This window comes from Gopherus flavomarginatus, chromosome 1, assembly GCF_025201925.1.
Source record: "Gopherus flavomarginatus isolate rGopFla2 chromosome 1, rGopFla2.mat.asm, whole genome shotgun sequence".
NCBI lineage: Eukaryota > Metazoa > Chordata > Testudines > Testudinidae > Gopherus > Gopherus flavomarginatus.
Genome location: NC_066617.1, coordinates 171590046 through 171614444, shown reverse-complemented (window position 1 = coordinate 171614444; position 24399 = coordinate 171590046). Strand labels below are relative to the sequence as shown.

At 42.4% G+C, this 24399-nt stretch overlaps 2 protein-coding genes across 6 annotated transcripts in view; one reads left to right on the top strand and one right to left on the bottom strand.

Annotated features, from left to right (window-relative positions):
- MYH15 (myosin heavy chain 15) overlaps nt 1-13706 on the top strand; it is a 60067-nt gene extending 46361 nt beyond the window's left edge. Inside the window, exons 34-42 of the mRNA XM_050956038.1 lie at nt 2515-2630; nt 4391-4583; nt 5532-5735; nt 6969-7094; nt 8538-8708; nt 9278-9382; nt 10153-10248; nt 10919-11056; nt 13615-13706. Of these exons, the coding sequence (XP_050811995.1) occupies nt 2515-2630; nt 4391-4583; nt 5532-5735; nt 6969-7094; nt 8538-8708; nt 9278-9382; nt 10153-10248; nt 10919-11056; nt 13615-13632 (1167 nt within the window). The 3' untranslated portion in view covers nt 13633-13706. The remainder of the gene's footprint in view (nt 1-2514; nt 2631-4390; nt 4584-5531; nt 5736-6968; nt 7095-8537; nt 8709-9277; nt 9383-10152; nt 10249-10918; nt 11057-13614) is intronic.
- HHLA2 (HERV-H LTR-associating 2) overlaps nt 13151-24399 on the bottom strand; it is a 790111-nt gene continuing 778862 nt past the window's right edge. For 4 of the 5 annotated variants that reach the window (XM_050960680.1, XM_050960684.1, XM_050960671.1 and 1 more), the window contains exon 7: nt 20284-20947. In XM_050960680.1, coding sequence (XP_050816637.1) covers nt 20811-20947 — 137 coding nt within the window. In that variant the 3' untranslated portion in view covers nt 20284-20810. Of the gene's footprint in view, nt 19535-20283; nt 20948-24399 lie in introns of those variants that run through there. The other variant, XM_050960696.1, reaches the window with a different exon arrangement.

The window sequence follows — 24399 nt, the reverse complement described above, 5'->3', positions numbered from 1 at the left end:
CTGCCGAGGGTACTGGTTTTGTTCATCCAATTTAAAACCTTACTGAGTACACCAAATATCTTGTATTCATCAGCAAATTCTTAATTCTCATCTTCCTCTTTGAGAATTAAAAGCTAAACTTTATGAAGTTTTATTCTAAATAATGTCACTATGGATTGCACTGAGATTAATGCCCTTCTTTCTTTCTGCAATGATAGTCTGCTAAGCATGAGTAGCAGTCTCATAAACCCAAATGAAAAGAGGCCATTTAGAAAATCTTTAAATCCCAAAGGAGTTTGGTAAAAATCACTGAACGTCATTACAGTAATTTCTGCAGTGACAGGCATAGATATATCCAGGGAGGACCCACCACAATTTTTGAGAGTAAACCAGCACTACAAAATTCATTACTTTCCAGGTGGAAATCTACTCTTGATTATTCATTTAAAAGATTGTAGATTTCTTGAGGTTTTAGTGAACTGCAGGGCTAGGTTGGTCAGTGTATCATGGCTAGTATAGCCTGTGGCAGGGGATTTTTCATTAAAGTCCAGTGCTGAACTTTTTGTGTCAGTATCTTATTTGCCCTCTAAACAATGCTTGCAAAAATGAAATGAATCAAATACCTGTAAAATCTTAATACACTAAAGATGTGTAACGTTTTTTGGTCTGTTACAGGATGTTTTATACTTGGCAGGGATTTCATGGCCACATAGACAGGTGTTAAAATCAGAGCGGAGGAAATAGCATCTTTTTCCATAGCTCTGGGGTGCTGAGTGATTATATGTACTGCGTACATATTTATCTCATTAGAGAGAATGCATCAGTTCTTGGGGATATAATGACACACCTGACTTTCAGAAATTATGTGGAATACTTCCCACACCCATGCAAAAGCTCAGCAGAATTCTAAGTCTGTGAGCAGATCAGGCTAATGAGTGCAAGTAAAGTTTGTGTCACATTCCCAAAATGATGCTGTATCTTATTTAAAAGTCACTTGTGGAGTGAAATTTTTTGAATAAGGATTTTTCTTGCGAATCTGGGTTGCTGGCTGTTTTGATGTGCAGTACTTTTGTGTGCGGTTGCCATTGGTAGCTTATTAGTGTGATGTGTTTGTTAAAATGAATATAGATGGTGCATGGTGACCAGAAGTCAGGGATAATTTGCTTATCCATGTCTTTTGCACATCATTATTCTAGTGATATCATCTCTTGAGACAAATGTAGATCAGTGAGTGACTCTGCTCTCTTCACAAGTAACCCGTCCTTACCCAGCTAATCTGCCTGCTTAAATCAGAGGAAGTTTTGACTCAGTTAGAAATGAGTCTGAACTCCCACTGACTTCAATGGGAGTTTTGCTTCAGTAAGACCTGCAAGTCTGGGGTCTTAGTATTTAACCATAAGCTATTATGTAAAGTCTCTTGTTCGCCATTTGTGGGGGAGGGACAAAAACAAAGGTCATGGGATTAAATAAGAGGTTACCATATAGTTTCCTTACAGGTTTTTCTGTATTTTAATGGAAAAGGGGAAGATCTTGATAGCTACACATTTTGTCATGAAAACCTGATACTTTTCATCTTTCCCTTCCTTTGGGTGTCAGGTTGTAGCAGGGGTCGGCAGCCTTTCAGAAGTGCTGTGCCGAGTCTTCATTTATTCGCTCTAATTTAAGGTTTCACGTGCCAGTAATACATTTTAACATTTTTAGAATGTCTCTTTCTATAAGTCTATAATATATAACTAAACTATTGTATGTAAAGTAAATAAGGTTTTTAAAATGTTTAAGTAGCTTCATTTAAAATTAAATTAAAATGCAGAGCTCCCCCGAACCGGTGGCCAGGATCCGGGTAGTGTGAGTGCCACTGAAGTCGGCATGCATGCCATAGGTTGCCTACCCCTGGGTTATAGATTCACATACACAGATCCCACTGCCATCACTAGGAACCATGCATGCTTCTAGAACAAGATTTGGCAAGGAGTACTGTATAGATGTCTTTAATTGATGATCATATGAATTTCAGCAAACATATGTACCTATTGCTGTAAGGCTTATGGGGAGATGAGGGAAAGACAGATTTAGAGAGGTTTTGCAAACAATCCTGTGGCTGAGTTCTGCTCTCACTGAAGTCTTTGGGAGTTTTGCCACTCACTTCAGTGGGAGCAGGATGGAGTCCTTTTACCATTACTGTGTAAAACTTATCTACATACAGTTTTTGTATTGGTACAAAAACTGTGTAGACAAGGCCTAAGACATCAGTTGTCAAACTGTGTTCTGTTTGACCACGTGTAGTCTGAAGAGGTTGACTACTCATGTTCCCAGCTGTCAAATTGCATTAAAAGATAAGTAAACACATTAGGAAAGCCAGGTTACTTTTCTCCAGAAGCAACTGTAGTTGCCACAGGTAGATGGTGATGGCTGCGGAGACAGTCAGGAATCAGAAGGAGGTGTCCAGGTCAATCTCAATGTTGTGATTCATACTCTGAAAAAGTCTAAGGACCTCTGGCCTAAGAGGCTTGTTCAGTTGTGTGCATTTTATTTCAGGGAGCCCTGGAGCATGAAGAAAGCAAAAGTCTTCGTTTTCAACTTGAAATTTCTCAGATTAAAGCAGAGTTTGAAAGAAAACTGGCAGAAAAGGATGAGGAAATGGAAAACATTAGGTACTATACAGTGAGAAAATGGTTTGTAATGGGTGAAACTCAAAAGTTCTGATGCTTCTTCAAGCCTTCTGCCAGCTTTTCTGATCATTCTGGAAATCTGGCTGAAATAAAGTTTCTTGCAAAACTTTAGAAGGAAGCACAGAGATATTCAACTGTTGGTTTTGTTTTTAGCGTTGCACAATTGTTCTGTTAAATGGGTCATGTGTGGGTAAGAATTGGATGCAGTCCACTTTTTCCAACTACAAATACTTACAATTTCTTCTGCCTACCAAAAAGGCAGGGGTGTTCCATACTGGGATTAATCCTGGCTGCAGTAACATGATTCAGAATGCAGTAAGGGAGCACATGAAAACCAGGTAGATTAACCAAACAAAGACACATTCTCCAGCTAGATATAAGGACATGTCTAGGGATAGGCTAAAGGCTTATCTTCACTAGCAACTTAACACAAGGTAAAGCTCCGGGACACCTGCCCACGGGCAAAAATCCATCACTTGTGTGTGTAGTGGTAGCTAAGCAGAGACAGAATGGGGAAGAACTTATCAAGGGGGACAGAGGATGTATTAGAAAGCAAGGAGATGAAAGAGGTTTTTTTTCTTGTTCCTCGGGGTATTTTTTTCCCTTTTAGTGAGCCCTATTAGGCTGAGGAATTACTGTCCTTTAGAACTAGATTGGGCAAAATTCTAGAAAATGTGCTATAGGGAACAGTCCTGCAATGTCTCTGAGATCTCTAATAGGTGCTTTCTGTCCCTGATATGTCTGAATAATGGTTTGGTATTTTGATTATGTGAGACTTGGAACAGTTCCCAGACATGCTGGGCTGTTCCTGAGAACTCTGGGGCTGTTGTGAGTGATCTGAATCTCAGCACTTATTTTGAGAGAGGAAACAGACCAATTATGGCTCAATATAGTCACTGCCAGAAGTCCTTTAAAAAGTTCAGCAAACAAAAATACCAGATATTTACAATTCCAGTCAAATGAGGTATAGTCTTTGCTTTGAATTATTTTTCTGGTCAAGAGAGGGGATAATGAAGAAACTGCAAAAATCTAAAACCATGTGGATCAGAATATGGAATTCCTGAGTTCTAATGTCTCACTGTATTGCAGAGAACAAACTACATACCTCTCTGTATCTGTTTCTCCATGTATAAAACAGGAATACTTGCCTACCTATCAGAGGTGTTGAGTATTGATTGATGGTTAATGCCTGTATAAAATGGCGCAGATGTAAAGCACTGAACTAATGCCAAGAATTAAGTATTGTTTGTTAGGTTCAAATCCAGAAGAAAGAATTTGTGACCCTCAAAGGTCACAATAACCTCAAAGGTGCTATTTGGACATTTAAGGAGGAAGAAGAGGGGAATAATGTGGCTTGCTATGTGGCACATAATAGTCTAGCCTCCTTTGGGCTGTAATACTTTGATCTAATTTAGGATGTTGGGTTTAGTGTGCTGGTGCTGGGCGGCACAGGTGGCCTGTGATATAGAGGAGGACAGACTGGAGGATCGGGTGGTCCCTTCTGGCCTTAAACTCTTACCATGATCAGGAGCTTATTGAGGGGATCAGACAGATCTAGTGGTCACCATGGGTCATTATGTACTACTGCTGTATACACTCATCCTTATAGAAATATGATTCCATTCCTGAAAATGCAATTCTTTTGGGAAATAAAATATTACTGGAGGTAATTAAAACTTCTGTGGTGGGAGGGGAAAGAATTCCTTACCCACAATGTCTTTTGAATATTGCTCCAAAATTAGGAGAAACCAGCAGCGTACCATAGACTCGCTGCAGTCCACCCTTGATTCTGAAGCCAAGAGCAGAAATGAGGCCATCCGGCTGAAGAAGAAGATGGAAGGGGACCTCAATGAGATGGAAATCCAGCTCAGCCATGCTAACAGGCATGCCTCAGAGGCAACAAAGTCTGCACGTATCCTGCAGGCACAAATAAAGGTACCGCATAGAGCTGCCAGTCCGAACTACCCAACTACAAGCAAGGGCTGGGTTTTATTAATATGTAGCAATTCAAACAGAAAAAACACACACACACAGCAAGTGCTTTTACAGCAATAATTATTAGTACAAATTGAGACTCTGTTCCAAAAGATTGGGTACAGTTAGAGTGCCATGCAAAGCATGGCCAGTCACTGGGGTGTGTCTGCTGCAAAGTACTTCTTAGCCTATAACATCTTCAAAGAGCTTGATAAAAATTAAATCAGATTCTGCCCGAGGGTCTCAGGGCCCCAATGGATGGACTGCCCTCTGTGAGGGGGGAAAAGCAGCCGTGCAAGGAACTTCCTCTCCCCAGGTGATGGGTCCTTTAAAGGAGTAGCCTTTTTGACAGGGAGTCAGAATGGCCAGATGATCTGTGTAGTTTCATTTAACTTAATTCTCCAGAGCCTCTGACAACTGGTTTCCTATTAAGCTCCGACACCATTGTAAAGTCAGGTTTCCTGGAGACTCCTTAATCCCTCATCTGCACTCCCCAGAGGATGAATCCACAATACCCCTCACTTGAAACCACCACTTGGAAGGTTCAGTTCATGCCCAGCAGGCCAGGGTGAATTAAAATTCCTATTTCTCGCAACATGGAGGGTGGGGGCAGGGAGGAAGTCTTTTTCAGTACTTTTCTAAGCAGGAGCTAAAACAGCTTCAAGACCGTCTGGATGAGTCCCCACTCCACATTGTTCAGTCAGATTTTCAGAGGCTTTGGCAGTTAACAGCAAAGACTTGAGCTCAAGTAGGGTGACCAGACAGCAAGCATGAAAAATCAGGACGAGGGTGGAGCATAACAGGAGCCCTGCATATTGGGACTGGCCCTATAAAATCGGGACATCGTGTCACCCCTAAGTTCAAGTCCCATCATGCTGGTGTGTGAGAATGCTGCTGTTTCTGCTCCAGGACCTGCAAGTGCAGCTGGATGATTCAGAACACCTGAATGAAGACCTGAAGGAGCAGCTGGCAGTCACTGACAGGCGGAACAATCTTATCCAGTCAGAGCTTGATGAACTGAGGGCCCTGCTAGACCAGACTGAACGTGGGCGTAAGCTGGCAGAGCAAGAGCTACTAGAAGCCACTGAACGTGTGAACCTTCTCCACACCCAGGTTGGATTTCACTGGGGGGAGGGGGTGGTTTCCTAAACTGTGTGTGCACTAGTCTCAACAAGCAGCAGTAGTGGCTATTGAGGAAACCTGAAGACTGCACATGCCAGAAAGATACGAACTCCATAGCCACCAACTGTCAGTTGTCAGAGAGGTTTCATTCATTCCACTAAAGGAAATGAGTTAGTCTCTCTCTCTCTCCATATTATACTTCATTCCTATCATGCTATCAGTGCAGAAGTGATCTAGTCTGCTATAATAAACACTTCCTAGAAAGGATAAAGACCCAAGTCAGATGATAACTGGGTGATTACCTTCTTCACAGGGTGTCATAGAATTTCAGGCTATCTTACTACTAGTGTTTACACTCAGCAATGTTAAAACCCAGTTGGGTTTGTGGATTGTATGGGCGCTATTTTGATGGGGGGTCGGAGAAGCAGTATGTGAGACCTTTTTATGCAAGTTGCTTAGAGAAGCCTTCAGTAAAACATGCAAAGTCCATTCATTATGTATAGCTACATTGAGCAAGACAGTACATTGTAACTGGCAGCAAGAGGCTCCATACCATGTCAAAGGTCCTCATCAATATAGGGCCATCAAATGGTGGGCTAATGAGGGCTGGGATGGGGAAGCAGATAAAATAAGTGATTTGCCCTTGTTGCTTGTTACCTTCTTAAGCACAAGTGAAAACTGTAATTCTTAGCAGGTTCTAGGAGGGCATGTCTTCCTTCATAGACTAGGATTTCCACTCCAAACCCATATAAGCCAATCTCCAAATAATTAACTATCAGCAGGCTATGAAAGCTTGTCATGCATTAGCAAAGCTTGTGCTGCTAACATATTATGTGCTACCTCCTGAACTGCAGCCACAATATTGGATTTCCACTTTAATCACCATTTAGAATAACTGATTATGGGACCTTCATTGACCTGAGCTGAAAACACTGCACCAGTCCCCTATTTCAATGTTTGGCTAAATTTTTTTGTTCCGTTCCCTTTTCATTGTTAAATATGGATATTCATAGCTCTGGGAACTTTTTTAAAAAAGATAAAATACACACAATCTAAAGATAATCTAAAAAATAAAGCCAGGCCCCTACCATGTTAATAGATACAGTATCCTGTGAAGTCTAGGGAGCTGCAAAAATAGGTGTGTGGTCATAGATAGGCTTGTTATAGGACTTAAACAATTTATGTCCCTAATAATTTTTCTCCTCCTCTTTTTTTAACAAAAAGAACACAAGCCTTATCAATCAGAAGAAGAAGCTGGAGACTGACATCTCTCAGATGCAGAATGAAGTGGAGGAGGCTATACAGGAATGCAGAAATGCTGAAGAAAAAGCCAAGAAAGCTATCACTGATGTAAGTAGACTGGCTGCTTGTTCCCTTTTTGCAGGTGTAGCACCATATTCTGACAACACTTCACTGCCCCTGAATTTCCATTTCTGTGGCTATGAAGGGGGGAAAACGGTTTATTCAGTGGGCTTCAGAGATAGCTGAAAGAGGTTAATGCTGCCCTGGTGCAGAAAATAGAAACATTTTCTCCTTGTTCAATTTATCTTCTCCAAGAAGGGGCACATCTGCTGATCCTGAAACTCTGGGTTGGATCATGTCACCTCCAATAGATCTTTCCATCTGGACAAGCTGAGCCAGTTGGGAGCCCACCCACCAACTTCCACTTGGCAGCTGCGTAGATCAGAAGAAAGGCTCTGATGGTGGGGGAGGGGCAACATTCCAGATTCCCAAAAGAGTAACTTGAAAGTCAGATGCCATCCAGAGATGTAGGACCCACATGACACTACTCTCAGCACAAGACTTATGGTCAAGAGAAAAGAGATCGAAGACCTCTCTTGGAGAGCAAAGCAGTCAAGCTAGTGTTGTTTCAGCTCCAGCAGAACTGGAGAAATCAATGTTGCTAGATGGTTATATCAGCAAACAATGTGAAATCCAGGGACCCAGGTTTCACAGTGTTGAGTCCCCATGAGTTGTACACTCAGAATTCCTGGAGGAAGTTCCTCCTGTATCTTCTTCCCAACTGTTCCTCAGCTGATCTATCTCCTTAAGAGGTGGGAGATGTCACCAGTTCAGCTCCAGCCCAGTTATTACCTTCTGATGGCTGTTCAGTGACCTATCCAAAATAGGTTGATGGACCTTGGTGTTATCATATCTGTCTGTTCAGAAGTAGACTCATTGCACTGCTATTAACAATGTCAGCCGAAAGACCCAAAACACAATAGGACATGGCCTCTGAATTCTTCGTCCCTAGATGTGGTGCCTCCCGGTCACTGATGGCACAGTCTGGGGAAACTCAGATTCTACTTGTGCTACGGATAAATAGAGAATTGGTCTTTCAGGCCTATTAGCTCAGCAATTTTCACAAGTATTGCATCCAGATCATTTTTAGTACAGCCTGGATAAAATGTGTGTAACAAATGGCATTCATCTGACTAAGTGGGTATTCATCCATGAAAGCTCATGCTCCATACGTCTGTTAGTCTATAAAGTGCCACAGGACTCTTTGTCGCTTTTTACAAATGGCCCAGCTTTACTCAACAGGAAAGCCACATACAGGTATTGAAGTAAGAAGCTAGATCTTAAATCACAGAATTAGAAGAGAGATGGAACAGACCTATTAGGTCACATTGTCTGTCCGTCAGATCTGCCTGTGAAAGACAACTCTATACAGAGTACTCTCTAGTACTTTGTTCAGTCCAGTGTAAATGACACAAACAGTGGGGCTTCCCTCACTTCTCTTACGAGCCTCTTCCACAGTCCAACAGATCTCACTGTGATGTTTTATTTTAGGCAGCAATGATGGCTGAGGAGCTTAAAAAGGAGCAAGATACTAGTGCCCACTTGGAGAGAATGAAAAAGAACATGGAACAGACTATTAAAGATCTACAGAAAAGACTGGATGAAGCAGAGCAAATAGCACTGAAAGGTGGCAAGAAGCAGATCCAAAAGCTGGAATCCAGGGTAGGTTTTCTGTCCTGTGTATAGGCCATGGTCGCCTGCTTCCAAATACTTCATAAAACTCAGACAAAATGGTTGCTCTGGACACAATCACTTCTGACCTTGGCTTAGGGACCATCTAAGAACTCTTTAGATATTATATTAAGAGTAAACGCTTTTAAGAATCACACCTAAGCCATGGACCCATCTTTCCCTTTTATCACCTAACTTGGTTGGCATAGCAATGCGGTTGTTGTAGACAACACCAAGTATATGATAAAGCCCATGCCTAAAATAAAAGTCTGAAAATGGCAAAAGCATTTATGCGTCCAGCTTAGCTTGTTTTTGTGTGTTTGTACAATATCTAGTGTGTTGGGGTGCCAGTCCTGATTGGAACCGCTAGTGCAATATAACCATTATGTAATAAAAATGCATAATAAACCAGGTAGAAAAGCAACATCTGCATGGCAATTTTGATCTACTGCTAAAGCACAGACTTGGAGATATGTGACAAAAGATGAATGTCACTTAAACTGTAAATTAAACTACTTGATGTTTAAACGTGGAATTGCATCATGTTTCTTCTCTTGCAGGTACGGGAGCTGGAAAATGATCTCGAGAATGAACTCCGTCGCAATACAGAATCCCAGAAAGGAGTCCGCAAATATGAGAGACGCATAAAGGAGTTGACTTATCAGGTACTGGAGCAAAAACCCCAGTCCTTCTAAGTATTATACTAAACTGTGGGTCCCTGGAAGAAATGTTTTCTTTCAAAAACAGTCTTGAACTGCATCCTTCTTCCAGTGGAAATCAGCATTGCTGAAAGCTTTGTCTATGCTAGTGAACTTTAGAAAAACACTTTCCAATGCTACTTCAATTAACCTAAACAATTGTTCATCTAGTGTAGTTGGAGTGTTGGCATTTTTAACACGGTGCTTTTTAAACCTGCTGAGGAGCAGCTGCAGGTACCATTTTTCTTGATGCATGAGAAGGAGACTCCAGCTCTCTCACTCAGGTGTTGACCCTGCTAACCAGAATAAAATAGATTAAACTTACTTTTGTCACTGGAATAAAAAGAGACACTTCCACATGCACAGGGAGAAGATCTGCACTGGAGTACCATTTTTATTCTATAGAGTAGAAATGCCCTTCATCATCTCTGCATTATCCGTTAGGGAGTCTGTACCACTATACTTGATACTTTCTAAATATATTTCCTGATAGTTCTTTCCACTGCTCAGTGTTGCTTTTACTGTTGAAACAAATACATATCCTTGGTCAATCCACTAGAATTTTTTTTCTTATTTCTATACATAGTGATACTAATTGAACTGTTTTGTTTCAAAGTCCTAAATTTCCAATGTGATAGAAATAATTGCCTCACAAAACTTACTTGGTTTGTGACATACTCATACCTTCTGCCTTTACATATCACTAAAGCATTTTTTTTTCTGTTTGCTTGGTGTAGGCAGAGGAAGATAAGAAGAATCTGACCAGGATGCAGGAGCTGATCGATAAGCTGCAATTAAAAGTGAAAAGCTATAAGCATCAAGCTGAGGAAGCTGTAAGTGACAGGAACAGTTGTGACATGGAATTGTTTGTTTATTTATTTAATCAAGTCATGCCCTCACTTACAATTGCATCCATGGTCATTTGAGCCCACATCCCCAGAGACATTTAGGCACCTCCCATTAAGACCAATGAGAGTTAGGCACCTCAGTACCTTTGAGGATCTGGGTCTCGGGGCCTTCATATACTAAAAATCATTTAGCAGTTTTATTAAATATATTCATCCTAGCAGAAGATCTACGTGGTACTGATTTACACTGTGCACTCCCTACCCATTCCATCTTAAGCAGCTTGTACTTGGTGTTGTGTATGGATATAGTTTTCAGGGACTGTCTTTCTTTGTATCCTGGGCAAGGGGTTTGGATCAATCAAAGTGAAACTTTTCATGACATTCTGTTAACCCGCTAAATCAGTGATCACTGAAAAATTCCTGTAACGTAGTTCCATGTTGAAAGGGTTTTTTCCCATCCTGAGAGTATCCCTTAAAATGGGGAGTACTGCTAGAACCAGCAAAACAGTTGACTAAATGTTTGCATCGCAAAGGTTGGTTAAACCCCACACATATTTGCCGCTTAGTCTCACACACTTGAACCTTGCCTGATACTGAAGATCACAATTTTCAAACCTTCAGGGAAAAAAATGTGTCTAATCCTTTGTCTTACCAGGAAGCACAATCCAATCAGTATCTTGCAAAGTACAGGAAGCAGCAACATGAGCTGGATGATGCTGAAGAACGGGCTGAAATAGCTGAATCTCAAGTTAATAAACTGAGGACCAAGACAAGAGATATTGGGATAAAAAAGGTATGGTGTTATTCTGCAGAATAAGTGAGTCTCTGCACACTAACACATGTGCACACATACTTGCAGAGGAAGGAGAACTGATCAGCACAGCTCTACAAAGGTAGATAGGAAAATTATTCCATATCATAAATTTGAACCAGATCGAAATATGAGTTTTCAATGCAGCCTTCTATTTTTTTACATTATGGAAAAACTTTGGGAGAGTGACCTGAACCTTATAACCTGCCCAAGAAACATGTCCTTAATATATCCTAGTACAAACTTTGTTACTTAAGCAGCTGCAACCCAAAGAGAGGTTTTTGCTAAACATAATCAAACTAATCTTTGATAGTGGGTATTCAAAAGAACCATCTCTCATAATGTAACATGGATTTCTATCTGTCCTATAGGGCCTCTTCCACAATAAACTGCAGCCTGTGTATTATGGCACTGGCAGATTTTTTTGGTTACACACAATTGCACCTTTATCTTGAAACTGCACTTTCAGTGTGGGGGTGATAGCTTTTGGAGTTGGGTGGAACATTTGTGGTTTGGGGTGTTTATGATTGGCTGTATAGGCACTCTAAGTTATTCATATTTTATTAATATTTGTATGTGGGTTTGTATTTGGAGTAAAGAGAACTTATCACCAAGCTATTGAATAAAGGTTCCAAATTACTTACCTTTAGGGATGTGGTGTGACCTGCAGTTAAGATTGAGAGAGCCTTTGATTGCTCAAATGGTAACAGGTACAAGTATGCTCATGAACATATGGGGCATAGAACAAGGAGTTGGAATGATCTTTATTTTGTTGTCCACTTGACTTGGAGGCATAATCTAAACTCTGAGGCTCAAGATTTTAGAAATGTTTGCCTTGGGAAACCAACCCCAGCCACGATAGGACAAAGAAAACCTCTCTCTCCACCCAGAATTTAAAAAGGAGACCTTATGCAATCACCCTCTCCTTTCTGTTATGATATCCATTGTGTGGCAAGATTTTTCTAATTTCCTTTGCTTGCCCATACCACAGTAAATCATATTGGGCTAGGTCCTCCAGTGGTGTAAATTGGTATACCTTTCTTGATGATGAAACCACACTGCCCTAAGCCAGCTAAGGATCTGGCGTCCTATACCTTTAGGCCCTGTGCTGGTCCTGAAATTATTGGTGAAAATGTGGCTTCCTCAGTGTTGTGTAGCTTTATTAAAAAAAAATTAAACTTGGGGGGGCGGTTTATTCACTCACTAGTTTCTGAAAGTGCATTTTTCTGGTGAATGTGCAAGTTCTTCCAGTCCCATGAATTCATGTTACACACAAAGCCAACTTGTTGCATAGATTTGTTAAAATCCATCTTGTGTTTCATTTAATCTTATAAATTATTATAATTTACACTACTACACATAATTTTAAATTAAAATTTGAGTCATATTAATTATTAATAGCAGCATCCATTGTTTGCATTCATCAGCCACTGATAGACAAGTATCTTTTTCCAGCCTTAAGAAGCTCAGTCTGAGAACAAATAAATAGAGGCTTGGGAGAATGGGGTACAGTTTTCCTTGTGAGCTAATTCACTATAAGGCACTTGGCAAATGTGGATCTTCAAGAGGGCCTTAAATGCTGGGACAGTAAAGGCCTTCTAGCTAAGCTCAATAAGTCTGTGCCGTGCAGAGAGGCAGTGTGGAAAAAGGCATGGAGGCGCTGATATGAGAAGTTGACAGATGGGTGGCTGAGGGTGGGAACACTCGCAGAAGGGAGGCAGCAGATGCTTCCATTTGCACATGCTTCTCTCTCTCAGGAGAGGATGAGAAACATGTGACAGCCACCAGTCACGTTGCTTACTGAACTACTGATAGGTGCTCAGATGCTACAGTGATGAGTGCTGTGCAATGTAAGAACCTATGTAGAACAGCAGGGCACCGTGCAGCAAGACAAGCTCAGATAAGTAGGACAGGGCAGCATTATGTGGAACGCTGAAGCTGCTAAGCCTGAGTTATATGAAGTACCAACAGAGGGATTCTAAGAGGGGAGTGACATGGTTGAAATGACTGGTGCCCCTCCGTGCACTAAAGTTCCCTAGTGCACTTTGATCTACTCCCAAAAGAGTAACTAAGATCAAAAAGCACTAAGGAACTTATAGAGCACGGCAGCAAAGTTCACACACTTAGTGCCCAGTAAGGTAGTGATGGATACATATACACCCCGGCTTGCTGCAAACTAAGTGTTCATATAGACAAACCCTTAGCGAGAACAGTTTAGTAGAATGGACTATATTGCCACAGAACTGTGGTGTACCTCCTAACAGTGCTGCATGAAATTCATAAACTGTTAATAACATACACAATAGTATCCTGACAAGAAACTGATCAGTTTTCTCAGCTGGTGGAAATCAGTATAGCACCACTGACTTCAAGAAAGCTAAGCCAGTTTATGCTTATGCCAGTGAGAATTTGTTAATACAATGAGTGAAAGGGAATAGAAGCTTTTGTCTGATACCTGAGAATTTACTCTTTAAGAAACTATGTAAACATTTTCATTCTTAATTGATCATACTGTCTCTCTCACAAAAATCACATTTCAGGTTCATGAAGAGGAGTGAGTATACTGTGCACTGAAGACTGAACAGTGTTTGATGCTTCATTATAATTGATGAGCTACGCAGTTGAAGCAGAATAGGCACCTTAAGAAATAAAAATGAAATGAAAACCCAGACCAGATTTTGCAGTGTTTTTCTTTCCCTTACACTTGTTGAGCCCTGGTCCCAGAGCTCAAAAAACTACTTGAATCCTGCTGATTGCCCTGCTCATTATCTTGTTAGTAATGCAAAAACTCTCTCTCTCTCTCTCTCTCGCTCTCTCCCTCCCCCGCAGTTAACATTCTTCATACAGAGAGTTTTGAAGTGACCATGTGCAGGGGACAGCCTTCCACATTTATGGCCCTATGCCACTTACATCCATCCTGTCAGCCACAGTCCCATACCAGTTTCATGTCAGAGCAGAGACTGACAAACTCCTAACCCTCTCTCCCCTGCTCTCCTCTTGGAAACCTCAGCTTCAGCTCATCATCTTGACTTCCCATGGCTGTGAATGTGGGCTACTAAAGGCTTTGGCTCATCATAGCTGTGATGGGAGCCCACCACCATCAGGGCCGGCTTTAGGCCGATTCGACCGATTCCAGGGAATCGGGCCCTGTGCCTTAGGCACCTTTTTAATTTTTTTTTTAACTTACCCCGGTCCCCAGCTGCGGTCTGCTCTGGGGTCTTCCATGGTCCCGCTTCTTTGAGTGAAGCGCCAGCGGGAGCGCGGCGCAGCCCCGCTCTCCCAGCTAGAGCTCCAGCCGGGGCGGCGGAGCTTGCCGTGCTCCGGCCAGGGCTCCAGCCAGGAGAGCGGGGCAGTGGGGCTTTGCCACTCTCCGGCCAGGGCTCCATGTTTCCAGGGCAGTAACCCTGCACACCTGCTTCAATGAGGGGGGGCAGGGAGCAGCTGGGACCAATACATGTGCACACCCCCAGGGAGTGGTGGGGACCCACACATGTGAAACGGCGGTCATTAATAGCCAATTAACAGCATATATGATGCAATGTACATAATATATAATTTTATTATTTATATAGTTATGGCAAGTAAATAATACATGAAAGAAATGAAAGGCTTTTTTTTTTTTTTCCACTTTAAGTCATCCCTGCCAGGGCCCCGCCGAAAATGTTTGAATTGGGCCCCGCACTTCCTAAAGCCGGCCCTGACCACCATGAACTGACTGTGGACAGTAGGTAATTGAGCTAGGGAAGCATCCATGGGTATACAGAGGTGGTAGGGTCTTGGTCAGAGATGAGGAGGAAACTGCATGGGAACCCACACAGGGTGATTCACCTATTGCTCCAAAACCTAAGATTAGCCTGCATTTTTTAAAATAGTCTACAGTCATAGCAGATAGAAAAAAGGCAACATGACTCCTCAGCTGGACTTGTTTTAGGAAGAATAATAGAGGGGTTTTGATGTCATCTGTGCATTGAAAAATCAGCTGGCAGACAGAAAAAATCTAAGATTAAAAAATTGGGTTTTAATTCCTTAGTTAGGGTAATATACCAATGTTATACGTGGCTTTTTTTAAGGTTTAGACTTTCAACCCAATTCTAGGTTTCCATTGATGTTTTTTCTCTACCTGATTATAATTTACTTTGGCTTCCCACATTCAGTCTGGCAGCCCTGCATGTCAGAAAACTTTCCTCTCTGTGTGTGTGTGTGTGCGCTGACATATCTGGGGCAATGCTCAGAGTGTGTTTTTCATTTAAAAATTAACAGAGTTCAAAAAACCTTTCAGGAAAGTGGTATGTTGGGTTAAACCTGGCTCCAATGTTACACTATTAAATACGTGCCAGGCATGGAACCTCTACTTTTTCATGACAAGATATTACCAGCAATATTATGTACAAATGAGTTCCTAGTACTGGTAGATTCCCAAGAAATTAAACAAACTGAAACAAGCCTAGCCTCCAACACTGGAAAGTGTACCTTATCAAATGTGCAAAAGTCATGATTTCCATGCTCACCTAGCGCTGGATTTGTGCAAAATTACAATAATATACAGGATCCGCCACATCAGTTACAAAATGCTAATGTGTTAAAAAATGGCACCAGCACCATATTGCCTTTACCAGAACCTACAAATGACTTAAATATTTAACAAAAGAGTCCTGTGGCATCTTATAGGCTAACAGACGTATTGGAGCATAATCTTTCGTGGGTGAATACCCACTTCATCAGATGCATGTGAGTATTCACCCACGAAAGCTTAAGCTCCAATACGTCTGTTAGTTTATAAGGTGCCACAGGACTCTCTGTCACTTTTTACAGATCCAGACTAACACGGCTACCGCTCTGATACTTAAAAAATTTGAGCTATCTTAATTTCAAGACAATAGTTTCCCATTTCTCTGTCACAGGCATGAAAAATAGAATAGTGACAAGGACCCCACCTCTACACCCTGGAAAACCATCGAAAGTATTATTAATTCAGTATACAGGTAAGGATTTTCAGTGAATGAGGAGATGCCTTTACTCCTTTTCAGGTCAGATAATTTGTCTCCCCCATCACTTCTTTGGATTTGTTTAAGCCAGTAATAGGTAAGGTATAAATGTATGGCATATTTAGTAGGTCTTCATAAAATTAATGGTAATGCTTCTCATACCCAAACTGTACCATTGTAGATGTCTTCAAAGCTGTCAGTCCTAGTCCATTTCATTAGCACTAATTAACAACTATTTTTAAGAAGTGTTTACCGTAAGGGGCTTAGTTTACAAATACACAGTGCACCGTGACATTGAGCCGTCTCTTGCTGTTTTGCTGCACGGACAAACATTTTTCCTTAGGACTGCGCCAGTTTTTGAATACATCTACTGTGTTCAAATTTTCTGCATACCAGAGCGAGTCAGTATGAAAACACTCCCAAGCTGCTCAACTCTTTTCAACCATCTTTTTATGGTTTGTTCTGCTGCTAATAGTTCAATGCAACTAAAGTGCTTCCTTGTTTTTCTTTCCTAGTGCAACTGTACACAGCGTACCTAAAAGAGAATGCAAAGAGTTCTCCGTGGTTCTAAGTTTCTATTTACTTGAAACCTCAGACACCTATTCTGTCTCCTGAGCAAGTGTGTTTCACACAGTCTGTTTCCTTGAGTATTTGTGTCCTGAAGTCAAAACAAGAGGGCCTGAGCCTGTATAACTGTGTTTGGTGCCCCGCCCGATCCAAGGGCTAGGCCCCTTTAAACTGTGCCACTGCTTGGTCCTGCCCCAAAGGACCTGAGCAGCCTGAACTACTGGTTGCTCAGCCCTGAGCCAAGAGGGCCTGAGCCTCTATAACTGTGTGTTTGGTGCCCTGCCCGACCCAAGGGCTGGGCCCCTTTAAACTTGGGGCTCGAGCTGGGCCCCTTAAAAGGGGCTCGAGCAGCCCGTGCCTTGGGCAAGGAGGCCCTCAGCCCCAGGACTGAAGGCCTGAGACCCCTGAGAGCTGAATTTTTGTTTACTCCGCCCTGTAGCAGAAGCCCGGAGTCCCAAGCGACTGGGCAGCGTCGCTTAGACCTGACAAGAAGGGCAGATTCGGACAGCGTGTAGCGAGGCCGGTGTGGCTCCCCTTCTCCTCAGGGAGGGTCAAGCCCCGGCTGGGCACTTTTGCATGTACCCTTCAATTTTGGCAGTGTGTGTACTCAGCCAAGCTGTGCTTCCACAGCCAGATTGTTATTGATACTAGTGTTGATTTGCAGTTTATGTGCTATCATTCTGAATTCTAAGTAGTATGGTCCAACCTCCTGTTTCCCTGAATATAGTAGGAGCAAACAGCAGCAGACAGTTTTCTTGCTCAGCAATCCAAGCCTGCTTTTTGTTACGCGCACAGGTGCACAGCCTATGCACAGAGAAGCAGCTAAAACACATAGCTACTGTTGCTGAAAAGTTGCAACATAACCATGTTTTGTAGAATGCTGAACAATAACACACAAACCCAAACACGGAGAGGAAGAAAAACAGGCTGCTCCCTAAAGCAGGGAGGCCCAACTCTCCCTACCTTACTTTAAGCTAGCTCTTTTCAAAGCGATTCCGAGCCAATCTCATGCTTTGCTACAGAGCCCCATTAGGCTGTAAGGCAGGACAAGGGAATCATCCTCACCCTGCTCTTAAAGCAATAGTTTGCAATTCCAACATATTCCTCAAAACAGCACACTCCTCCCCTGTAAATTCCTTAATTAATAAACACAACCGTAAAAACCAAATTACAAGTTTAACCTTACAGCTGGGTTTGCCATTTTGCTACAGGTTGTGGCCAGCGGTACTTGTCAGGGAAAGAAAGGGCTACCTAAACTTTTTCCTCAGGCCCAGCAGGGGCACTCTTCACTTCTTGGCCACCATCTTCCAGCACCAATTCTTCCTCCTCCAGCCAACAAAAACCCAAACAATTTCTTCTTGCTTCAGGGGCCACCTTCTGTAAACACACTGAGTTTTTATCTGGTAACAGTTAATCAATGTACCTCTTCATTATCACTATCAAATGTGTCATTAAGCCCAATATCTTCGTTACCACACTTTTCCCCCCAACTTCATCCCTCTCCTGTAATTTTGTACCATCACTGCCTGAGGCAGAAAAATCTAGGAGGTTTATGTCGTGGGTTTTTCACTTTTCTTTTCCACAGGCTCTTGTGGAGCATAAGGCACAGGTCTAGCCTTCAGGAATTTAGGCCTTGTCAGACACAACTAGCCTCACAGTTATTGCCTCTTTCCAAACCCACATCTGTCCAATCCACCGACAGCTTTGTATTTTTCAGTTCCATCACTGTCCAGCATGTCGTGCACTGCTCTCCAATCCAGTTTAAACTTGTATAGCGAATTTGTGCCCATCAGTGGAGAAGGGAGATTTCCTTCACTCACAATTAACTCTAATGGTGAATAGATATCTATATAAATAACAGTAATGGGGAGGCTGCATAACACAGCTATCTGCCCCTAATTGTAATGCTGTCCAAGTACATTATTTCTCTTGATCTTAACCCAGGAAAAAAAAATTTTAACACCCTCCTCCCTGCCCCCAGAGATCACAGATATGGTCACTCCTGTATCTGCTTCCATTGCCAATATCATGTCATTTACCCTTACATTATCATAATACAAGGGATGATATGTCTGTCCCATTTCCCACCACATACAGTTCTGTGAAATGGTATAGCTCATGCATCCTTTCCCCCAGGGGACCTGCTTCCAACCCTGACAGTCACTACCTAACTAGGATGGTGGCACCTACATGTAGACATTTTGGCTTCCTTTTGACAATCCTTCGCTGTACCCTGGTGCAGTGCTCCTGCCGGTGTTGTGTCCCCAGACAGCAGAAACAGGGCTCCCTTTGTTCTGTTTGGATCCTATGAGAGGTGGTGGTGTTTCTTTCATCCACTGCTGAGGCCAGCCCAGCATGATTAGGCCAATTTATTTTCAAATTTTGGTGCACTTTTTGTGTGGATTCAAATAGAGCAGTCTTCATCTAGTGGCAGTTCCTTGTGATACACAACATCCAACAACCTCTTTCTTAATTCCAATTGATCTGAGAGCTCCTTCAGAAAATTACCAAAACAGAATAGTGGACAGTTTTTTCAGGGTTGCCAAAAAATCGGAGATGCTTTCTCCTTCTAGCTGGTTTCTTAGATGAAACTTACTTATATGGTTCTGTTAAAAAATTGGTGGTAGGCACAAAAATGCTTCTTTAGAATTTCTTTTATATTCTCATATTCCAGCTTGTCAGGTTCTTGCAGAAAACTTTTACATACTGCAAAAGTGGTTTTACACACCAATGTTAGGAAACAGTCATCTATATCTTCCATAGCATTTGCATTAAAATATTGCTCAAGTTTCTGATCATATGTTACGAAATCTTTTCCTTCTTCATTACATTGTAAACTGTCCGTATGCAGCCATTTTATCTGTGCTCTCTCTTTATTTTTCTAATATGTCTCAGTCCGCCGCCGTCTCTATGAAATTAGATAAAAACAAATAATCTTGCTGGAAGGTTGCAACATCACACTGCTCTATTTCACAGAATTCAAAATAATACACAAGAACCCAAACCAGAGAGGAAGACAAGCAGGCTGCTCCCTAAGGAAGGGAGGCACAAATCACCCCTTCCTTCTTCCTTTAAACGGGCTCTTTTCAAACCGACTCCAAGCCTATGCTTTGTTACAGTCTCCCTAGCCTGCAAGCAGTCCCCTGAAGTGATTGCTTACAATTCTAACGCAGTCCTCAATGCACCACAGTTGTCATGGAGGAAGTCCACATTAAAAAGGAATTTGGTCTAAGTCAGAGCTGGGGATAGAAGCCCATAGGTTCCTTTATTGCACTAAACACATGGAAAGGAATAAAGCAATACAGAGTGAGGTCCAGTCTAAACCTAAAACAAGTCCACGTAGTTCACCGCTCAGCGCTGTGAAAAATTTTGCATCCTGTGATGCAGTTAGGTCGACCCAACCACCCCTGTAGATGCAGCTAAGATGATGGAAGAATTCCCTTCAGAGAGATTGATTACCTGCAGTGACAGAAAATACCATTCCATCTATGTAGGAATGTCTACACTGCAGCAGCTGTATCTATAGCTACCTATAGCATGATGTAGCTATACCTCTGTAGCTGCTGTAATATAGACATACCCTAAGAATGGGCAGGGGGTGGCCTATAACCTTGGAGGGCTTGGGATCTGCAGCAAACCAGACCCAACCGCTGTGAATCTCTAAAAGCTTTGGATCTGTGGGTCAAAAAAGGATTGAAAGAGTTTGGGGAAAGAGAGGCTCTGCAGAGGTGTGTGTAAGCAATTGATTTTTCATTTCAATAACAGAGATTGGATGCATCAAGATTAGTTTTTTGCCACTTTAAGGCTTATATGCTTGCATACAGCTTCTCTTTCAATGTAGACTATTTGAGGACTGTTTTTCAGATCTGCTTGGTGCAGTGTGCTCTTGAAGAGAAAAATAATTTCCTGACCTCACCTTAGGTATATGCAGAGCAAAAAGAACCTACCCTGGATCACTCAGCCAACCCAACATCTAAAATAGAGCAACGCAGACACTGCTTGTAGTCTATAGGGGCATTGCGGCTCCCTATTAATCACAAGAAATAGCAGAAACAGGGGAATATTAATTACAACCTATGATTTTATACTTTCAGTCTTTTGCCAGATTCTTAACTAAAACAAATCAAATATACTTGTCAAGCATCCAAATTCTGACCTTATTTGTAGTACCAGTAGTTATATTTTTACATACATCTTGTTCTAGGGGATTTTACAAAAACAGATATTAAAGTAATACATACCTTCACAACACACCATACCACCAAGGCAATGATGGGGATCAGCAGCACTATAGCTATCCAGTGGTAATGTGAGGATTTTTCTAAAAATATATAGTTCATATTAATTTCAAACAAACAGACGATATTAACATTTTTCAAGTGTTTCAGAAGGTTTAAAGCTTATGTGCTCCATCTAAGTGAAATACACAGCAGTGCAAGCTTGACTTAATACTCACAACAGTCCACAATGCACTGGAATGGCTTACCTAAGGAGGTGGTGGAATCTCCTTCCTTAGAGGTTTTTAAAGTCAGGCTTGACAAAGCCCTGGCTGGGATGATTTAGTTGGGGATTGGTCCTGCTTTGAGCAGGGGGTTGGACTAGATGACCTCCTGAAGTCCCTTCCAACCCTGATATTCTGTGATTTTAATGGGCATGAGTCTATTACTTCTTTCCCGTTTATAATTCATAAAGTTCTAACTGAGCTGGGAACTAATCTGTTCTTTCAATTAAAATGACTTTACTCTTAACACTGAATTGCAATTTATTTTGTAATAAAAGCTTTTAAGGTCCTGCAATCTTAAGAGAATATACATTTTCAAATGATAAGTACATTTGAAACCCAAATTGCTGAAAACACGCTCCTTTGCTTACTGCCAAACTCTCAAGGCAGAGCTCTGTGTGTGTGGCCTTATGGAGAGAGAGGTCTTGCCTGGTGACTTCCATAACAGTCTAATTAAAAACAAGATCAACTGGCCCCATTCTGTAAATACTGTCTTTGGATACAGTGCTCACTACCATGAGTAGCTTCACTGCTTTGCAGCCGGACTACTCAGCAGTAAATATTATGCCTGCTGGCAGGGCCAGCTTTAGGAAGTGCGGGGCTCAATTTGAATACGCAGTGGCGGTCTGGGTCTTTGGCAGCACTTCGGTGGCTGGTCCTTCACTTGCTCCAGGTCTTCCGTGGCACTGAAGGACCCGCCACCAAAGACCCAGAGCACGTGAAGGACCCGCCGCCGAAGTGCTGCCAAAGACCCGGACCATTGCCAGGTGAGTAAAAATTAAAAAGTTAGGCACTCTTCTTTAGGGCGCAAGGCCTTCTTAGATGCGGGGCCCGATTCAGGGGAATCAGCCTAAAGCCAGCCCTGCCTGGTAGTACAGCTGGCTAAGAAATGGAAATCCCTTCCAGTGAAACATTTTGCATTTCCGTAAGAAGAATTGAGTGTTGGCTCAGGATGAAACCTCAGACCTTGATTGATTGGTATTTGCAGGAAGGGTTTTAAAGAAAAAAAAATTGTTTCAGGAGACCCAAAACAGAATTGTTGGCTTCCCGTCTGAAAGGAGAAGGAGATGTTCGTTGGGCCATTAGTTATATTCATGAAAGTGTACGGCCTTTTAAGGAACTTGGGGCCATCTGCACCCTCCAACTGTAGCCTCTCCTCTCCTCTTTCGAGGTGAGATTGCTTCCTTAGAGTCAACTCCTGCTTACCCTACTCTTTTTATATTTTTGGAGTACGCATGCTTGTGGCCTAATGATGGATTATTGAAAAGCAGGGCTTTCCAAACTGACCAAGAATCAAGCTTGCCCAAGATTGGACCACATTGTGAGGATCCAAGATATGCGATGATGCCCTGAGTTGCTCAGAAAATCTCTAGGGAGGTGCCATAGGGTGGAGTAAGCTAGAACTGCAATCTTGACCATTACGGGTGGAAGAATGTGTGTTCTAGGACCACCACACCAATAAAGGCTGACATCCCTGCTTTCAAAATCTGACCCTACAGAAACAGGAGACAAAGACAACCACAGGCTACACAAGCCTGAACAGCCAAGTTGCCCAGAAGACCATGCTGATGAGAGGTACTAACCAGAGACCACATCACCTGGTCCCACAAGCTGCATTCTTGACTCTGAAGACCACACATGCAAACAGTGAATCTTTGTTTTTCCTTAAGCAATCTTTTTCCCCTGTTTTATTATTGTGACAGAGAAACCACAGAACCAAATTTCAGTTAGTAGCATTGGGCTTTGACACTTGGGGTTGCAGTGCCACTCAGTGGAGGCACTCTGCCCATTTTGCCCCCTCTTCTGGGTGGCTCTGATGCCAGGGGACAGCAAAAAAGGACAGAAGAGGACAGCAAAATCCCTCTGCTCTATAAAATGGAAGTTAGAGTTGCTATGTTATACAAGTAGGATAATCAGATCAGGGAGAAGCCAACAATAAGTCACTAAGTACATAGGAATGTTGAGAGGAGGCTAAATATTACCTTGAGTGCAAACATGCAAACAAGTTTGATTCTCAATCTAAGATGTTCAGCCAGTGTAGTTGCCAGGAGCAAGATCCTACAATTGGGGTTTAGAGCAAAACAGACAACTGCCTCCTTTAATCTTGCAGTTACCATTTGTAAGAACTGACCCTGTGTGATCAGCTTTGTCAATCTGATTACTCAATTAGTTGGTGAGTCAATTCAATAAATTCCTTGATTTATTGACTCAGTTCCATCTATGATCTTGACTTGATAATTAGTCTCTCTCATTCCCAGTTAGGTTAGTAACAGTTTATAGCAGTTAGCCTTAGCAAGCTTTTCATTTTAAGTTTGCTTGTTTATTAATTTGTAATAAAACCCATCCCAAGTATACAGAGAGAGAGCTTATTTCAAATTTGCAACTGTAGGAGAAATCTTGAGAATGAAGGTAAATTAACTGAGGTATTTGAGAGCCATATTCACGAATTCTTAGATTCCAAGGCCGATAGGTGCCAACTTCCCTTTTGCCCGGTGGGTGCTCGACCCCCCACCACCACCCGTGCACCACTCTTACCCCCCCATTCCACCCTTTCGCCAAAGTTTCCACACCCATTTCACCCTCTTCCCCCAAGTCCCTGTCCGTGCCCCGCCTCTTCTCCGCCTTCTCCCCAGAGCGCACCACTTCCCTGCTCCTCCCGCTCCTTCCCGGAAAGTCCAAAGCGCCGCCAAACAGCAGGAAGTGCTGGGAGGGAGGGAGAGGAGCATAGATGCAGCGCGCTCGGAGGAGGAGGCAGCGAGGAGAGGGCAGGGAAACTTGGCTGCCGGTGGGTGATGAGCACCCACTAATTTTTCCCTGTGGGTGCTCCAGGGCTGGAGCACCTATGGAGCAGCACCTATGCCAGCGCGAGAAAGGACCAATGAGATCATCTAGTCTGAACTCCTGGCTAAGACAGGCCAAAGAACAATGTGATCCTTTCCTGTCCCTAAATTAAAACCTTTGCTCCTCACATGGGGTGTGCTCTCTGAGACACAAAGACAAAGCTAGAACTTGCATTGTGTGGAATCCTGTCTGTTTAACAAACACCGCCTCTTTTCTTTGCTCTATACTATTTAAACTTTCACAGACACACACACACTTGCAGCAACGCTGTCTGTTCTCAGATCCACGCCAAGCTTGGAGAAGGTAGGGCACAATTTAAATTTACTGCTCCTTTCTCCATCACCCTTCATTACGTCCAGCTGTATCTCTTCCTTTTCCCTCCCTACTCATCAAGTGAGGTATTTTAAAGTTCTCATTTTACTTAAGACTGA